At 41.2% G+C, this 18,499-nt stretch overlaps 1 protein-coding gene across 1 annotated transcript in view; it reads left to right on the plus strand.

The window, feature by feature from the left end:
* Nucleotides 1-276: 276 nt before the first annotated feature.
* Nucleotides 277-18,499, plus strand: part of VSIG4 (V-set and immunoglobulin domain containing 4) — a 29,311-nt gene continuing 11,088 nt past the window's right edge. The window contains exons 1-3 of the mRNA XM_067722476.1: nt 277-389; nt 6,106-6,462; nt 7,230-7,511. Of these exons, the coding sequence (XP_067578577.1) occupies nt 335-389; nt 6,106-6,462; nt 7,230-7,511 (694 nt within the window). The 5' untranslated portion in view covers nt 277-334. The remainder of the gene's footprint in view (nt 390-6,105; nt 6,463-7,229; nt 7,512-18,499) is intronic.

Raw genomic sequence — 18,499 nt, forward strand, 5'->3', positions numbered from 1 at the left:
TTGTTGAGGAAACACAAGTAAACACAGCTTGAGAGATCAAAGACCAGAAACCCCTATTGGCTCCAGGGAAAGTCAAGTCAATAGTCTAGCAGGGGGAGGAATTGCTTCACTCACACTTAAACCTCCAACCCCAGGCAAGGGAGGGAAGGGTGTGCTCATGTGACTTGTGCTGAAATAGGGAAGGAAGGGGAATTTGAGATGGGACTGGGAGTCCGAGCGAGAGATATAGGGAAGAAAAGGAAGTGAGCAGGCACAGACACTGGCAGCCATCAGGAGTTCAAGTCTTTTTGACAGCAGGAGGCTGGAAGAAAGGACAGAAGTGGTTCTGGCTGTGATGGAGCTCTTACTGGGCCTACTGCTCCTGCGCCACCTACTGGTGGTCACCTATGGTAAGGTAGCAAAAGGGGGCCTGGCTGCCACTGCTGGCACAGGCAAAAAGCTGGGGGTTGGGGAGAGGCGGGATTGAATGCCTACTGAGGAAAGCCTACTCCTGCTGACTAGGTGAGTGTTCTCAGCCAATGCTCCCGGCTTTCTCAGCTTTTGGCAGAAGGAAGGGAGGAGGTTGAAGTCTATTGAAGAAGCTAGGAGATAATTTTGGGTAGAAATTGGAAAGGATTCTCTCTCGGAAAACATCCACATGATTTTCTAGTACCTGTCATATCTCAGGGGCATTAAAAATGTGCCCAATGCCACCCAAATCCCTCCCCAATCTGTTGCCCTTCATCTTAAATTCTACCACTATACCTTTACCCCTATGCTACCAGGTTTTGATCCTTGTTAAGGTATACAACCCTCAAAAGAAGTAATGTTGTCAGGAGCTAGATGAGACCTTAGAAGTAACCTAGATCCACATTTCACTGTTATGAACAGGTGTTCAGAATATTTGTTCACATTCTTGCAGTGACTGAGAATTCACTACTTGTCCAGACCATCTAAAAAGGCAGCTTCAACTGTTAGAAAGTTCTTCCTTGTGTTGAACTAAATCAAATTCCCTGTGGCTTCCATCCAAAAACCCCAGCCCTGTTTCTTGGAGACACAGATAATATATCTTCTCCCTCTATGCTGTGACAGCTCTTTAGAGTCCTGAGGACAGAAACCATGTCCCTTTGATTCATCTCTTCTCCAAGCTAAACAGCCTTAGCTCCTTCAACTGTTCTTCACAGAACTTGGTTTCTTACCACTTCCTGGGTTATCTCACTTCCCTGTGGACATAGCCCAGTTTGTCTGGGCTATTTGTGGGGGCTTAATGCTGGACACATACCCCAAAGGAGGATTGACTATCCCATAGTAGCATTATTTTGTGGGGTCTTACTCCATCCTCATTTATACCCCTGAAAATTGAAATAGCCTTTTTAGGAAACTGAGCCTGATAATAGCTAAGTGAAATCCAGGATAGGGTAAAAGATTCTTTGATGCACCCCTGTTTATTCCATATCCTTAGAGGGAGAGACTAGATGAGTGTTAACTTGGTGCGCTTTGTGTGGTTAGAAAGAACCCAACTTTCCATAACTGACTCAGATTAAACCACCTTGTCCTGGGGCTCTGTGACCCATTAAATTCTAGAACCTCAAAGTTAGAAAAGAGACACTGAGTTAAGTCACCCAAGAAGGAAAATAATTTGCTCCAGGGCACAGAGCATTAGCAGCAGAGTTAATGTTCCTAAAAATTACCGTTCTTTTTACAACTACAATATTTTCACTATCTAACATGTTTTAGAGTGCACCACTCTACCTTCTCCAAATCTGTTGATTTGAGCTGGGAATTAAAGAGGCAGGACTGGAGCTCAGAGGAACATTTTGTAAATGTTAAATTTAAATCACTTGTGTATGTGTGCGTGTGCATGTTCCCTCCACAGCCTGTGAGCGTCCTTTAGACCTGGAAGCAGGTCTTCCATTTGCATGGAGGGTCTTACACCACAGACCTGAGACTGTGGACAAACTCAATGGCCAATAATGCTTTCTGTCTCCCTTCATCTCAGTATCCCCAACCCATCTATATAGTTAGATCAGCTTGGCTGGCCTTAGAAGATCCTGTCAGCTGGACAGATCTGTAAGACTGTGGCTTAACTTCTAAAAAGCCTCTAGATCTAAGACATATGTTGAAATAATCACAATAAAAATAAGTCCTAATATTTGCATTTTATAAAAACTATAAATATTTTATAAATACCTATTATCTTAGCTAATCCTCTGTTGAGGAAGCATCCCAAGAGGGGGAGAGAGGCCAAACACAGAGGTGCAGGGTCATTGGAAGATCTCACCATCTTTGTTTAATGATGGGAGAAGGAAAATTCAAGATGGGACCCATAATGGATCTCATAAAAGGGGCCACATACCCCAAACTAGGCCTTTTCTTGATTTAGTATCATCACACAGACCACAGAACTTTGATTTTCAAAGTCCAGGTCCCAGGACCAGAGTGGGCCTCAGTAATATGTGTCCTTTCTCAAGCCAAAACTTTTTTCAACAAAGCCCTTTGAGTCCATGCTCAGCCCTTTTCTTTCTTCTGAGGGGATGCAATATTTGCAGGAAATTCAATCCTTCCATGAGGGAGGAGAGCTAAGCTCTGAAGTTCTGGGAAAGGTTTCTCAGGAAGCAGCTGGCAGATGGGGGAATTACTTTTCAGGAAGTCAGGAGGATATTATCTAGCCCTAGGATAACACCCATTAAACCATGTCAAATAGGCCCAGATAAGGGGTTGCTGGTTTCTGTTGTGGCTGGTGGATTAATCAGTTAAAAAAGTAAAAAGGCAGTGTAGGAGCTGAAAGACTTCATTCTAGGCCTCCAGGCCAAGCTTTGCTCCTGCTCTCTGTGTGACTTTGAGTAAGCAACTTTCTCTCTCTGGGCCTCAGCTTGTCCACATGTACCGTGAGAGAGTGTGACTAAGTGGTTTCTAAAAGCCCTTTGAGCTATGCCATACTGGAAGTCTCCAAATTCTCTCCTGCCTGATACTTCAAACCCTGTTGTACCAAGTACCTCACCATTTGGTGGTCTGCATAGATCCATAATGGGCAGAGCATCCCCCTAAGAGTTGGGACTTTCCTGAAATAGATTTTCCTCTACCCAATCTTCCAGGAAAGTCAGGAGTATTGTTTAATTTGGCCAACATTTCACATTGGCTGCCAAGCCAGTCCTGTCGCTAAAGTGTCCTCTCTGGTTTCCTTATAACCCAGGGATGACCTATTACCTACCCATAACTTGGTAGGTCCCAGCAGAATGGAAAGGCAAACTCCTTACTTTCTCATGTATTAACTTCTCCTTCAGGTCATTATTAAAGCAGACAATGATCCAATCTAATGAATCTGTCCACCGTGGGTAAGACGTATTGAGGATTTCTAGGATAAGAAGAATCAATACAAATATGTGAAGTTTCTCTTGAGGCATGGGACAGGACTAGCATTTATCCCACACCTACTGAATGCCAGCCACTATGCTAGGTGCTTTCACACTTATGAGCTCATTTTATCATCATAATAACACTCCATGGAAGGTTTACTATTACCTCTATTTTGCTGATAATGACCTAAAACTCAGTCAGGCTTAGCAATTTACCCAAGGTCACACAGAGAGATATATGGTAAGGCAGACCTTAAACTTAGATTGGTGTTACTCTTCTTACTACATCATGCAGTCCTTCACTGTCCTCCTGATCTCACTAGGTGCAGTGCTCCTACTCAGTGTTTCTCTAGGCTCTTTGTGCACCAGAGGAAGAGTTGGAAAGTAAAAACCTATGCTATTGAAGTTACCTTCATTTTGGAGGTCAGGGTACATGAGGAATGGTATATTGTCCTCTTTCTTGTGATACCCTGTGCCTACCATACACTGTCTCTTCATGCTACTGATGAAACAGGAAGAATAAGAGGAGAGCAGAACAAGAAGAAAAAGGAGGAGTAATAGGAGCAAGATGGAATAATGGGTGAAAGGAATAAAGGAAAAGGGAAGAAAAAGAGTAAAAGGGGGAAAATATGCCATTCTTGGATGTCTTGTTACTAACTACGCCCCACTCTCCTATTCTGGGATGGAGAAGTGAAGCCTGACCCACTTCTAGAAGTGAGACTGGGAAATTGGGACTGACTGCCCATATTTTTGACAGACCAGAGTGAGCTATGTGAGAATCTCCAGCAAGTTTCCAGAGAGATTAATGCATGACAGGCCTTGCAGCCCCCCTATGTCAAAGGGAAAACATATATATTCACAGACAGGCATTTTTGGCTGCTCCAGCTGTCCTCACAGCAAAATGCTGTTTTGTTGCCCTAGAAGGAAGGGAAGTATGAGAATACTTTTCAGAGTTGGAGAAGGATATTTGGGAGGGCTGGAGAAAGATTAAACTGAAAGGGTCAAATGGTTTTCAAGGGGCTTAAGGCTGGTATGCTTGTGCTTACAGGTGAGCAAAAATATATATGGGCATGTGTGCTCATGACGATGATAAGCTGTATCTGCATGCATATGGAGGCAGGAACTGTCAATAGCACAGTGAAACCCACTACCTGGTGAAAGCTCACCACCAGCTAGAACATGTAATTATTTAATTTATGCTTTCATTAAGTCTATTAGCACTGAACCATCTAAGATTGGAAGAGACCTTAAAGAATAATTCTGTTCAAGACCTAAACAAAGCTCAGAACTTGCCCTAGACAGCTTAGTCCATCATGGACAGCTCTGATTAATTACAAAATTCATTTTTAGGGAAAACCAAAATCTGCCTGTATTGTACTCCCATTTGTGGATCTGAGTTTTTCTCTCTGCCCAGTTTGAAACTCTCCAGAGAGAATGTGGTGGACCTAGCAACATGGACCCATGTTTATTTATTATTGTTTATTCAAGGCTTTTATCTTGGCCAAAATATGCTGGTTATGTACTAGAGTCCCAGGTGAGGGCACAGGCCAAAGGCTAAACTTTAGTAACCTCATTGATAGAAGCCCTGGTACTTGGCAATACATTATGGGAGCTAGCCCCCACCCCAACTTCCATCTGCTTGACTGAAGCCTGGGAATACTAGGCTATATAAAAAGTTTTTATTCAGCAATAGCTTACACTTTGAAACAACCTCTCCTGAGAGAGATATAAAGACATATCTAAATACAATCTCTCACTCCTGACCCCAGTTAAATAAAACACAAAATCCTCAAGATATTAGCTTATGGATGGAAACTGCTGATGGAAGGTGGTGGCTCTCTCAACACCCACAAATTTCCCCCCTTAGTTTCCTTTCCCAGCAAGCCAAGAATTAATCACCCTTTGGTCCTACCATCATTCCTACCACAGCCAGTTCTAGGATTATACTCAGAACTTTTTCCCCTCCAGACCTTTTCATCTCCATTCCTCCTCAGGATGAAATTTTCCAATGTACCTTTGCTGAGAACTCAGAGAAACCAATAGGGAAATAAAGAAAGGATAGAAATCAGAAGAAAAAAGTCAAGCTTACAAATTACAGGTTTAACACTTAACAATAACTAAAGATTTTGTTAAACAGGAATGCATCTCACACAAGTTTCCACCCTCAAAATTGTCCTTTGTCTGCCTCTTTCCTCCCTTCCAGAAAAGAGCTTTAGTCTAAGGACCCAATCTGAGCCTTTCTGAAGGAGCAATGGGGAATTAGTGGGGCAGATAGCCCTTTCTTTCTGAGCCTTGAAGCCACCACATTTCTCCAGGTACATAATTACATACAGTAAAATAGCCCAGACCCAACTGCTCAGCATTTGCTTCCACACTTCTTTTGCAAAATGTTGAAAGACGTATCTTTCATGGATTTACAGAATGTTAGAGTTTGTAGAATCGTTAGAGATCATTCCATTCAGATTCTCTACATTATATACAAAGAAAATGGGTCCTCCATGGTGAAAGGTGACTTACCCAGGGTCACCTCACAGCAAGGCAGTGACAGGGAAAGGACTTGAAACTCACAAGAGCTAAACAACCTTAAGGGCTTTCCTTCTAAGGACTGGTTCTGATTGATGGGAGGGCTGGCAGAGAACAAAAGGGCATGGGAAATCTGAAACTATGAGTTAAGGCTGTGTTTCTCAAAAGCCTCTCTGCCATTGCCATCTTAGCACCCAGGTGGGTGTGCCATCTGTGTCTGCTTCCTTCTTCTGTTCCCCCTCTTCAGGCCATCCCATCCTGAAAGTGCCTGAGAGTGTGACAGGGCCTTGGAAAGGGGATGTAAATATTCCCTGCACCTATGGTCCTCTGCAAGGCTATACACAAATCTTGGTAAAGTGGCTGGTAGAACGTGGCTCAGACCCAGTCACCATCTTTTTACGTGACGCTTCTGGAGACCATATCCAGCAAGCAAAGTACCGGGGCCGCCTGCATGTAAACGACAAGGTTCCAGGAGATGTGTCCCTCCAACTGAATACCCTGGAGATGGATGACCGGAGCCACTACACATGTGAAGTCACTTGGCAGACCCCTAATGGCAAGCAAGTCGTGAGAGATAAGATCATTGAACTCCGTGTCCAGAAACGTGAGTCACTGTGGGTGTTAGGAAAGTACTGGTAAGCAAAAACCTGAGAAAGGACTGTAATCCTAGAAAACCCTGAGAAACCCAGAGACCTCTGTTTACATTTACATAGTCTCTCTTCAGTTATATGTGCTAATCAGAGGAAGTGGACAGGCAGAGCATCCTCAGTGATATCACTCTCGTGGCAGAATTTAATAAATGTTAGGAAGGCTTTCTGGCCTTCAAATCTCTACCCCTTCAAGTGTCCCAGAAATTCCTGCATCGATAGCCTGATTGCTTCCTTGGACTCTGAGTCTTAAAATCCATAAAAATGAGTATATCTGATCAGGATATTGGAGAGTGGATAGATGCTGGCAGAGAAACTCTGGGAAAAGGAATGCATGGATTAGTCAAGATAAGCTTAACTGGCTTGACAATTTTACAGAGTTCTGACCCCTGGTAATCCCAAACTGCATATAATCCAAAAACTCTACTTGAGCAAAACAACAACAACAAAGCCTGTTTGTTGTTGTTGTTGTTTTTAGTCAGTTGATTGTTTTAACTCCAGATAACCCAAATCCCCAGATAATCCAAAATGGTACCTAATCTTCCAAAAAGAAGTTCTTTTTATTTAAGTTGTCCTATTCCCTTTTTCCTCCCCATGTCAGGAGTCCCTTTTAGTTCCCTTTGCAGATATATTCATACCCCTAGACTCAGCAGGGATGACTCAGCCTTGTGTTCCCATACCCTTGTAACTTCTCAGAGCCTCCTCTCTTGTCTTCCCTTTGCAGTTTCTGTTTCCAAGCCCACAGTGACGACTGGCAGTGGCTATGGCTTCATGGTACCCCAGGGAATGAGAATTAGCCTTCAATGCCAGGCTCGGGGTTCTCCTCCCATCAGTTATGTTTGGTACAAGGAACAGACTAACAACCAAGAACCCATCAAAGTAGGAGTCTTGAGTACCTTACTCTTCAAGCCTGCAGTGGTGACAGACTCAGGCTCCTATTTCTGTACTGCCAAGGGCCGGTTAGGCTCTGAGCAGCACAGTGACACTGTGAAGTTTGTGGTCAAAGGTGAGCAATTCTCTTTCCTGGTGAGCATTTCAATGGACTACCTTGTTCCAGAGATACGTCAGTATATGTCTTTATTCCAGAGAAGAGAAGTTGGGGCAGGGTGGGAAGGGAGTCCTGGGTTGTTAAATCACAAAGAAAAAATTCTGCACTGGGGACAATAGGGGTGGAGACAATGCCTGTCATGTTGTAGGTTAAGTAGATGAAAATGGTAAAGGGAAAAGTGACATTTATTGGTACATTTATTTGCCAGATACAATGCACAAGAAGTCGGCACATGTCTTCTCATTGAATCCCACAAATATCTCATGAGATACCCTTATTTTACAGAAGAGGAAACTAAAAGTCAGGAAGGGAAACCTACTTGTCCAGGGGCTCAGAGCTTGGAAGTTCAAGGCGGTATTTGTACTCAGATTTCATGCTCTTTCCACTATGTCTGATTGCCTCTCATGGTGGAACCTATACCAGCTCCTGGGCACCCTTCGGGATACTTTTTGTTTGTTTCTTTTTGTTGTGCTTTGTTTGGTGTGTTTTTTGTTGTAATTTTTTTGGTTGATTTTGTTTGGTTTTGCTTTATGAAATAAAGCCCAGATCTCTGCATAGTTTCTTTAAATCCCCCCCCTCTTTTTTCCTAAAGCCAAATGCAAGTTCTGGTTGAAGTCTCGATGAAGATTGACTATGCTTAATCAAGGTCAGATTATTTATTAAAGAATTATTTGGGAATACTACAAACTGTTTACATAAAGATTGTAGGCTGGGATTTAAGTGATCAGCTCAGCAGTGATATGTCCAAATGAGTCTTGTTACCTTTCAAGAAATCTCCTTGGAAGGAAAGATACTTATTTCAATAAGGTTTCTATTTCCAAAAACATGTTGAGTACTAACTGCCTTTAGGAGATTATCCTCAGAGCCACCTGAAAATTATTATCCTCTGAGGCCAACTCTGTATAACAAAAGTGAACAAACTGTCTCCTTCCACTTGGGTTAGGAGACTGATGTTGGTTTGAGACTCCTGTTTCGCCTGCAAGGATTTGTTTCCCAAAATTGAATTGTAATGAGGATGTGTGTGCTGTAGGATTTGGTCTGTTAGTTTAGGTGGGAATAAGGGCAGTCTCATTCTGAGAGAATTATATGGACACTGGCCCAGTTCTCTGAGAGTCGATAATCTGGTCAAGCAGAGAGAGCAAGACATGGCCAGAAAGTTCAAGAATGTGTACTTCATAAAGGGACAAGTTGAACATTCTCACCTTTCTGAGTTTGTTTCTAGTCCATCTGGGGAGGATCTTGCTCACAACTAATCAGCCTGTCTATTCCTTATCTAGTCCATGTTCACAGGTCACAGAGCTGTTAGGCAGTGCTCACAATTGAGCTCTCTGACAGATAAGGAAATTGAGGCTCAGAGAAGTTACACCCTTCCCTGTTCTCTAAGCCAAGCTACTATCTCTTGGCTTCCTCTACCTGCCTCTTTTGCACCTCAACCTGGTCCCATGAGTCTGGTCACTTGTTTCATCTCTGTCCTACATAGCTCTCAGCTCCTCATCCATCCCCTCACCCTCTGTGATGTTCCTTAATTCTGGAAAAAGCAGAGATGCATTGATGCCACTTTAGTTTCATGCTCTGTGACATCAACTGCCTGTCCCCATGCTGTATGCCAATCAATTTGCTCATCTATGTTCCATTCCTTATAACAGCTATTCAGAATACTTTCTGCCTTATCTCATGTCCCCAGCCCTGCTCCCAGAAGATGAGGTCACCTTCTCCTTCTTTGAGAAGACCCAGACCCCTGCCCTCAGATGTGAATTCTATCAACCACCCTCTCTACTTTGACATTTCCCTGCCTATTCTCTCTTGGCTCAGAGTAAGATGTGTCTTTCTTCTCTCCACAGTAAACCTTCTACCTCAGCTCTTTACCTCAACTACTCCAACTCCCTGCTTCACCCATTATCCTCTACATAAGCCTAAAATGTATGTATGTACGTGTGTGTGTATGTATGTATGTATAATATATGTATAATGTAAGGCTAATATACATATATATGTAAATAACATACATATATATGTTATTTTAAAAAATGTTTTCGGGCTTCCCTGGTGGCACAGTGGTTGAGAGTCTGCCTGACGATGCAGGGGACATGGGTTCGTGCCCCGGTCCGGGAAGATCCCACATGCTGCGGAGTGGCTGGGCCTGTGAGCCATGGCTGCTGAGCCTGCGCTTCCGGAGCCTGTGCTCCGCAATGGGAGAGGCCACAACAGTGAGAGGCCCGCGTTCCGCAAAAAAATTAAAAATAATAAAAAATAAACGTTTTCTTCATCTGCCACACCACCTCTCTCCTATGGCCACTACCAACCTACTAAAAACGGTAGTTTTCACTGGCTGTCTCTCCCTATTTAGCACAACATAACTTTGTAAACTGGAGTCATCACTTCCAAATCTCCAAAACCCAAGATATCTTTATTCACATCTTTGCTCCTTTGTCATAAATTAATTGTCCATATAAGTGTGAGTTTATTTATGGGCTCTCAATTTTGTTCCATTGATCTGTGTGTCTGTCTTTGTGCCAGCAACATACTCTTTTGATTACTACAGCTTTGTAGTATAGTTTGGAATCAGGGACTGTGATGCCTCCAGCTTTGTTCTTCCTCAAGATTGTTTTAGGTTATTCTGCATTTTCTGTGGTTCCACACAAATTTTAGAATTATTTGTTTTAGTTCTGGGAAATATGCCATTGGAATTGGGACAAGGATTGCATCAAATCTGTAGATTGTTTTGGATAGTATAGACATTTTAGCAATACTACTTCTTCCAATCAATAAAAATGGGATATCTCTCCAATTATTTATGTCTTCAATTTCTTTCATCAGTGTCTTACAGTTTTCAGTGTACAGGTCTTTCACCATCTTGGTTAAATTTTTTCCTAAGTATTTTACATTTTTGATACAACTATAAATTGGATTATTTTCTTCATTTGTCTTTCTGATAGTTCATTATTAGTATGTAGAAATGCCACAAATTTCTGTATATTGATTTTGTGTCCTGTTATTTTACTGAATTCATTTATTAGTTTTAAAAGACTTTTGGTGGTCTTTAGGTTTGTCTTTATATAGTATCACGTCTATCTTCAAATAGTGAAAATTTTACTTCTTCCATTCCAATTTGGGAGGCTTTTATTCTAAAATTATTTTCTTAAATTTAATTTTGGATTGTTCATTGCTAGCATACAGAAATACAACAGATATTTGTATATTGAACTTATATCCTGCAATCTTGCTAAACTCATTTATTAGCTCTAATCATTGTTTTGCGGATTCATTTTTTTTATATAAAACATTGAAAACCAGACCCCTAGATAACCACTTTGGTTTCTTGTTTATAGGAGGCATAATTTCTTTACATATATATATATATATATATATATACTTATTTATTTATTTATATATTTATTTATACATATTACATCTTTCTTGGAGTATAATTGCTTTACAATGGTGTGTTGGTTTCTGCTTTATAACAAAGTGAATCAGTTATACATATACATACGTTCCCATATCTCTTGCATCTCCCTCCCTCCCACCCTCCCTATCCCACCCCTCCAGGCGGTCACAAAGCACCGAGTTGATCTCCCTGTGATATGCGGCTGCTTCCCACTAGTTATCTACCTTACGTTTGGTAGTGTATATATGTCCATGCCTCTCTCTCGCTTTGTCACAGCTTACCCTTCCCCCTCCCCATATCCTCAAGTCCATTCTCTAGTAGGTCTGTGTCTTTATTCCTGTCTTACCCCAAGGTTCTTCATGATATTATTTTTTCTTAAATTCCATATATATGTGTTAGCATACGGTACTTGTCTTTCTCGTTCGGACTTACTTCACTCTGTATGACAGACTCTAGGTCTAGCCACCTCATGACAAATAGCTCAATTTCGTTTCATTTTATGGCTGAGTAATATTCCATTGTATATATGTGCCACATCTTTTTTATCCATTCATCCGATGATGGGCACTTAGGTTGTTTCCATCTCTGGGCTATTGTAAATAGAGCTGCAATGAACATTTTGGTACATGACTCTTTTTGAATTATGGTTTTCTCAGGGTATATGCCCAGTAGTGGGATTGCTGGGTCATATGGTAGTTCTATTTGTAGTTTTTTAAGGAACATCCATACTGTTCTCCATAGTGGCTATAACAATTCACATTCCCACCAGTAGTGCAAGAGTGTTCCCTTTCCTCCACACCCTCTCCAGAATTTATTGTTTCTAGATATTTTGATGATGGCCATTCTGACTTGTGTGACATGATATTTCATTGTAGTTTTGATTTGCATTCCTCTAATGATTAATGATGTTGACCATTCGTTCATGTTTTTGTTGACAGTCTGTATATCTTCTTTGGAGAAATGTCTATTTAGGTCTTCTGCCCATTTTTGGATTGGGTTGCTTGTTTTTTTGTTATTGAGCTGTATGAGCTGCTTATAAATTTTGGAAATTAATCCTTTGTCAGTTACTTCATTAGCAAATATTTTCTCCCATTTTGAGGGTTGTCTTTTGGTCTTGTTTAAGGTTTCCTTTGCTGTGCAAAAGCTTTGAAGTTTCATTAGGTCCCATTTGTTTATTTTTGTTTTTATTTCCATTTCTCTAGGAGGTGGGTCAAAATGGATCTTGCTGTGATTTATGACATACAGTGTTCTGCCTATGTTTTCCTCTAAGAGTTTGATAGTTTCTGGCCTTACATTTAGTTCTTTAATCCATTTTGAGTTTATATTTGTGTATGGTGTTAGGGAGTGATCTAATCTAATACGTTTACATGTACCTGTTCAGTTTTCCCGGAACCACTTATTGAAGAGGCTGTCCTTTCTCCACTGTACATTCCTGCCTCCTTTATCAAAGATAAGGTGACCATATGTGTGTGGGTTTATCTCTGGGCTTTCTATCCTGTTCCACTGAACTATCTTTCTGTTTTTGTGCCAGTACCATACTGTCTTGATTACTGTAGCTTTCTAGTATAGTCTAAAGTCAGGGAGCCGGATTCCTCCAGATCCATTTTTCGTTCTCAAGATTGCTTAGGCTATTCGGAGTTTTTTGTGTTTCCATACAAATTGTGAATTTTTTTGTTCTAGTTCTGTGAAAAATGCCAGTGGTAGTTTGATAGGGATTGCATTGTATCTGTAGATTGCTTTGGGTAGTAGAGTCATTTTCACAATGTTGATTCTTCCAATCCAAGAACATGGTATATCTCTCCATCTATTTGTATCATCTTTAATTTCTTTCATCAGTGTCTTATACTTTTCTGCATACAGGTCTTTTGTCTCCTCAGGTAGGTTTATTCCTAGATATTTTATTCTTTTTGTTGCAATGATAAATGGGAGTGTTTTCTTGATTTCACTTTCAGATTTTTCATCATTAGTGATGAAAAATCATTTTTCATCCTATTCCTGGCATAGGAATGCCAGCGATTTCTGTGCATTAATTTTGTATCCTGCTACTTTACCAAATTCATTGATTAGCTCTAGTAGTTTTCTGGTAGCATCTTTAGGATTCTCTATGTATAGTATCATGTCATCTACAAACAGTGACAGCTTTACTTCTTCTTTTCCAATGTGGATTCCTTTTATTTCTTTTTCTTCTCTGATTGCAGTGGCTAAAACTTCCAAAATTTTATTGAATATGAGTGGTGAGAGTGGGCCACCTTGTCTTGTTACTGATCTTAGTGGAAATTCTTTCAGGTTTTCACCATCGAGGACGATGTTGGCTGTGGGTTTGTCATATATGGCCTTTATTATGTTGAGGAAAGTTCACTCTATGCCTACATTTTGCAGGGTTTTTATCATAAATGGGTGTTGAATTTTGTCAAAAGCTTTCTCTGCATCTCTTGAGATGATCATATGGTTTTTTTCCTTCAGTTTGTTAATGTGGTGTATCACATACACCATATTGTTTGCGTATTGATTGATTTGCGTATATTGAAGAATCCTTGCATTCCTGGAATAAACCCCACTTGATCATGGTGTATGATCCTTTCAATGTGCTGTTGGATTCTCTTTGATAGTATTTTGTAGAGGATTTGTGCATCGATGTTCATCAGTGATATTGGCCTCTAGTTCTCTTTCTTTGTGACATCCTTTTCTGGTTTTGGTATCAAGGTGACAGTGGCCTCGTAGAATGAGTTTGGGAGTGTTCCTCCCTCTGCTATATTTTGGAAGAGTTTGAGAAGGATAGGTCTTAGCTCTTCTCTAAATGTTTGATGGGATTCGCCTGTGAAGCCATCTGGTCCAGGGCTTTTGTTTGTTGGAAGATTTTTAATCACAGTTTCAACTTCAGTGCTTGTGATTGGTCTGTTCATATTTTCTATTTCTTCCTGATTCATTCTTGGCAGGTCGTGCATTTCTAAGAATTTGTCCATTTCTTCCAGGTTGTCCATTATATTGGCATAGAGTTGTTTGTAGTAATCTCTCATGATCTTTTGTATTTGTGAAGTGTCCGTTGTTACTTGCCCTTTTTCATTTCTAATTGTATTGATTTGAGTCTTCTCCCTTTTTTTCATGATGAGTCTGGCTAATGGTTTATCAATTTTGTTTATCTTCTCAAAGAACCAGCTTTTAGTTTTATTGATCTTTGCTATCATTTCCTTCATTTCTTTTTCATTTATTTCTGATCTGGTTTTATGCTTTCTTTCTTTCTGGTAACTTTGGGGTTCTTTTGTTCTTCTTTCTCTAACTGGTTTAGGTGCAAGGTTAGGCTGCTTATTCGAGATGTTTCCTGTTTCTTAAGGTAGGATTGTAGTGCTATAAACTTCCCTCTTAGAACTGCTTTTGCTGCAACCCGTAGGTTTTGGGTCATCGTGTCTCCATTGTCATTTGTTTCTAGGTATTTTTTTGATTTCCTCTTTGATTTCTTCAGTGATCACTTCGTTATTAAGTAGTGTATTGTTAAGCCTCTATGTGTTTGTATTCTTTACAGATCTTTTCCTGTAATTGATATCTAGTCTCATAGCATTGTGGTTGGAAAAGATACTTGATAAAATTTCAATTTTCTTAAATATACCAAGGCTTGATTTGTGACCCAAGATATGATCTACCCAGGAGAATGGTCCATGAGCACTTGAGAAAAATGTGTATTCTGTTGTTTTTGGATGGACTGTCCTATAAATATAAATTAAGTCCATCTTGCTTAAAGTATCATTTAAAGCTTGTGTTTCCTTATTTGTTTTCATTTTGGATGATCTGTCCATTGGTGAAAGTGGGGTGTTAAAATCCCTTCCTATGAATGTGTTACTGTCAATTTCTCCTTTTATGGCTGTTAGTATTTGCCTGATGTATTGAAGTGCTCCTATGTTGGGTGTATAAATATTTACAATTGTTATATCTTCTTCTTGGATCGATCCTTTGATCAGTATGTAGTGTCCTTCTTTCTCTCTTCTAATAGTCTTTATTTTAAAGTCTATTTTGTCTTATATGAGAATTGCTACTCTAGCCTTCTTGTGGTTTCCATTTGCATGGAATAACTTTTTCCATCCCCTAACTTTCAGGCTGTATGTGTCTGTAGGTCTGAAGTGGGTCTCTTGTAGACAGCAAATATATGGGTCTTGTTTCTGTATCCATTCAGCCATTCTGTGTCTTTTGGTGGGATCATTTAGTCCTTTTATATTTAAGGTAATTATAGATATGTATGTTCCTATTCCCATTTTATTAATTGTTTTGGGTTTGTTATTATAGGTCTTTTCCTTCTCTTATGTTTCCTGCCTAGAGAAGTTCCTTTAGCATTTGGTTTAAAGCTGGTTTGGTGGTGCTGACCTCTCTCAGCTTTTGCTTGTCTGTACAGGTTTTCGTTTCTCCATCAAAACTGAATGAGATCCTTGCTGTGTAGAGTAATCTTGGTTGCAGGTTTTTCTCCTTCATCACTTTAAATATGTCCTGCCACTCCCTTCTGGCTTGCAGAGCTTCTGCTAAAAGATCAGCAGTTAACCTTATGGGGATTCCCTTTTGTGTTATTTTTCCCTTGCTGCTTTTAATATGTTTTCTTTGTATTTAAATTTTGACAGTTTGATTAAATGTGTCTTGACATATTTCTCCTTGGATTTATCCTTTATGGGACTCTCTGTGCTTCCTGGACTTGATTAACTATTTCCTTTCCCATATTAGGGAAGTTTTCAACTACAATCTCTTCAAATATTTTCTCAGTCCCTTTCTTTTCCTCTTCTTCTTCTGGAACCCATATAATTCGAATGTTGGTACATTTAATATTGTCCCAGAAGTCTCTGAGACTGTCCTTAGGTCTTTTCATTCTGTTTTCTTTATTCTGCTCTGCACAATTTTTTCCCACTATTTTGTCTTCCATGTCACTTATCCATTCTTCTGCCTCAGTTATTCTGCTATTGATCCCATCTAGAGTATTTTTTATTTCGTTTATTGTGTTGTTCATCATTGTTTGTTTCATCTTTAGTTCTTCTAGGTCCTTAATAAATGTTTCTTGCATTTTGTCTATTCTATTTCCAAGATTTTGGATCATCTTTACTATCATTATTCTGAATTGTTTTTCAGGTAGACCGCCCATTTCCTCTTTATTTGTTAGCTCTGGTGGGTTTTTATCTTGCTCCTTCATCTGCTGTGTTTTCCTCTGTCTTCTCATTTTGCTTATCTTACTGTGTTTGGGGTCTCCTCTTTGCAGGCTGCAGGTTCATAGTTCCCGCTGTTATTGGTGTCTCTCTCCAGTGGCTAAGGTTGGTTCAGTGGGTTGAGTAGGCTTCCTGGTGGAGGGGACTAGTGCCTGTGTTCTGGTGGATGAAGCTGGATCTTTTCTTTTTGCTGGGTAGGTCCACGTCTGGTGGGGTGCTTTGGGGTGTCTGTGCACTTATTGTGATGTTAGGCAGCCTCTCTGCTAATGGGTGGGATTGTGTTCCTGTCTTGCTAGTTGTTTGGCATAGGGTGTCCAGCACTGTAGTTTGCTGGTTGTTGAGTGAAGCTGTGTGCTGGTGTTGAGATGGGGATGTCTGGGAGATTTTCGCTGTTTGATATTATGTGGAGCTGGGTGGTCTCTTGTGGACTAGTGTCCTGAAGTTGGCTCTCCCACCTCAGAGGCACAGCACTGACTCCAGGTTGCAGCACCAAGAGCCTTTCATCCACGCAGCTCAGAATAAAAGGGAGAAAAAGTACAAAAAACTAATTAGTAGAAGTAGAAAGAAAGGAGGAAAGAGAGAAAGAAAGGAGGGAGGGAGGGAGGGAGGAAGAAAGGAAGGAGGGAAGGATAAAAAAAGAAATAAAGAAAGAAAATAAAGTAAAATCAAATAAAACAAGATAAAATATAATAAAGTTATTAAAATACAAAATAATTATTAAGAAAAATAATTTTTTAAAAAACGGACAGATAGAACCATAGGACAAATGGTGGAAGCAAAGCTATACAGACAAAATCTCACACAGAAGCATACACATACACACTCACAAAAAGAGGAAAAGGGGAAAATATCATAAAACTTGCTCTCAAAGTCCACCTCCTCAGTTTGGGATGATTTGTTGTCTAAAGGAGGGTAAGAAGGAAAGATAGAAAGACAGAAAGGAAGAAAGAAAGAAGATAAAGTAAAATAAAATAAAGTTATTAAAATAAAAAATAATTATTTTTGAAAAAAAAAACGGATGCATAGAACCCTGGGACAAATGGTGGAAGCAAAGCTATACAGACAAAATCTCACACAGAAGCATACACATGCACACTCACAGAAAAAGGAAAAGGCGAAAAAATCATAATTCTTGCTCTCAAAGTCCACCTCCTCAATTTGGGATTATTCGTTGTCTATTCATGTATTCCACAGATGCAGGGTACATCAAGTTGATTGTGGAGCTTTAATCCACGGCTTCTGAGGCTTCTGGGAGAGATTTCCCTTTATCTTCTTTGTTCTCACAGCTCCCTGGGGCTCAGCTTTGGATTTGGCCCCTCCTCTGCGTGTAGGTCGCCGGAGGGCGTCTGTTCTTCACTCAGACAGGACGGGGTTAAAGGAGCAGCTGCTTCAGGGGCTCTGGCTCACTCAGGCCAGGGCGGGTGATGGTCATGCAGTGCGGGGAGAGCCTGCGGTGGCAGAGGCCGGCGTAACGCTGCACCAGTCCGAGGCGTGCTGTGTGCTTCCCCTGGGAATTTGTCCCTGGATCCCGGGACCCCGGCAGTGGTGGGCTGCACAGGCTCCCCGGAAGGGGTTGTGGATAGTGACCTGTGCTCGCCCACAGGCTTCTTGGTGGCGGCAGCAGCATCCTTAGTATCTCATGCCCGTCTCTGGGGTCCGCACTTTTATCCGTGACTCACACCCGTCTCTGGAGCTCCTTTAAGCAGTGCTCTTAATCCACTCTCCGCGAACACCAGGAAACAAAGAGAGAAGAAAAAATCTCTTGCCTCTTCGGCAGGTCCAGACTTTTCCCCGGACTCCCTCGTGGCTAGCCATGGTGCACTAACCCCCTGCAGGCTGTGTTCACGCTGCCAACCCCAGTCCTCTCCCTGCGCTCTGACCGAAGCCCAAGCCTCAGCTCCCAGCCCCACCCATCCCGGTGGGTGAGCAGACCAGCCTCTTGGGCTGGTGAGTGCCGGTCGGCACTGATCCTCTGTGCGGGAATCTCTCCGCTTTGCCCTCCGCACCCCTGTTGCTGTGCTCTCCTCCACAGCTCCGAAGCTTCCCCCCTCCGCCACACACAGTCTCTGCCCGTGAAGGGGCTTCTAGTGTGTGGAAACCTTTCCTCCTTCACGGCTCCCTCCCACTGGTGCAGGTCCCATCCCTGTCCTTTTGTCTCTGTTTTTTCTTTTACCCTACCCATGTACGTGGGGACTTTCTTCCCTTTTGGGAGGTCTGAGGTCTTCTGCCAGCATTCAGTAGGTGTTCTGTAGAAGTTGTTCCACGTATAGATGTATTTCTGCTGTATCTGTAGGGGAGGAAGGTGATCTCTGCGACTTACTCTTCCGCCATCTTCCCTCCTGTTTTGTGGATTCTTGTGGCTTTTCTATATATGATTTTGTCAT

Source organism: Pseudorca crassidens, chromosome X (genome assembly GCF_039906515.1).
Source record: "Pseudorca crassidens isolate mPseCra1 chromosome X, mPseCra1.hap1, whole genome shotgun sequence".
NCBI lineage: Eukaryota > Metazoa > Chordata > Mammalia > Artiodactyla > Delphinidae > Pseudorca > Pseudorca crassidens.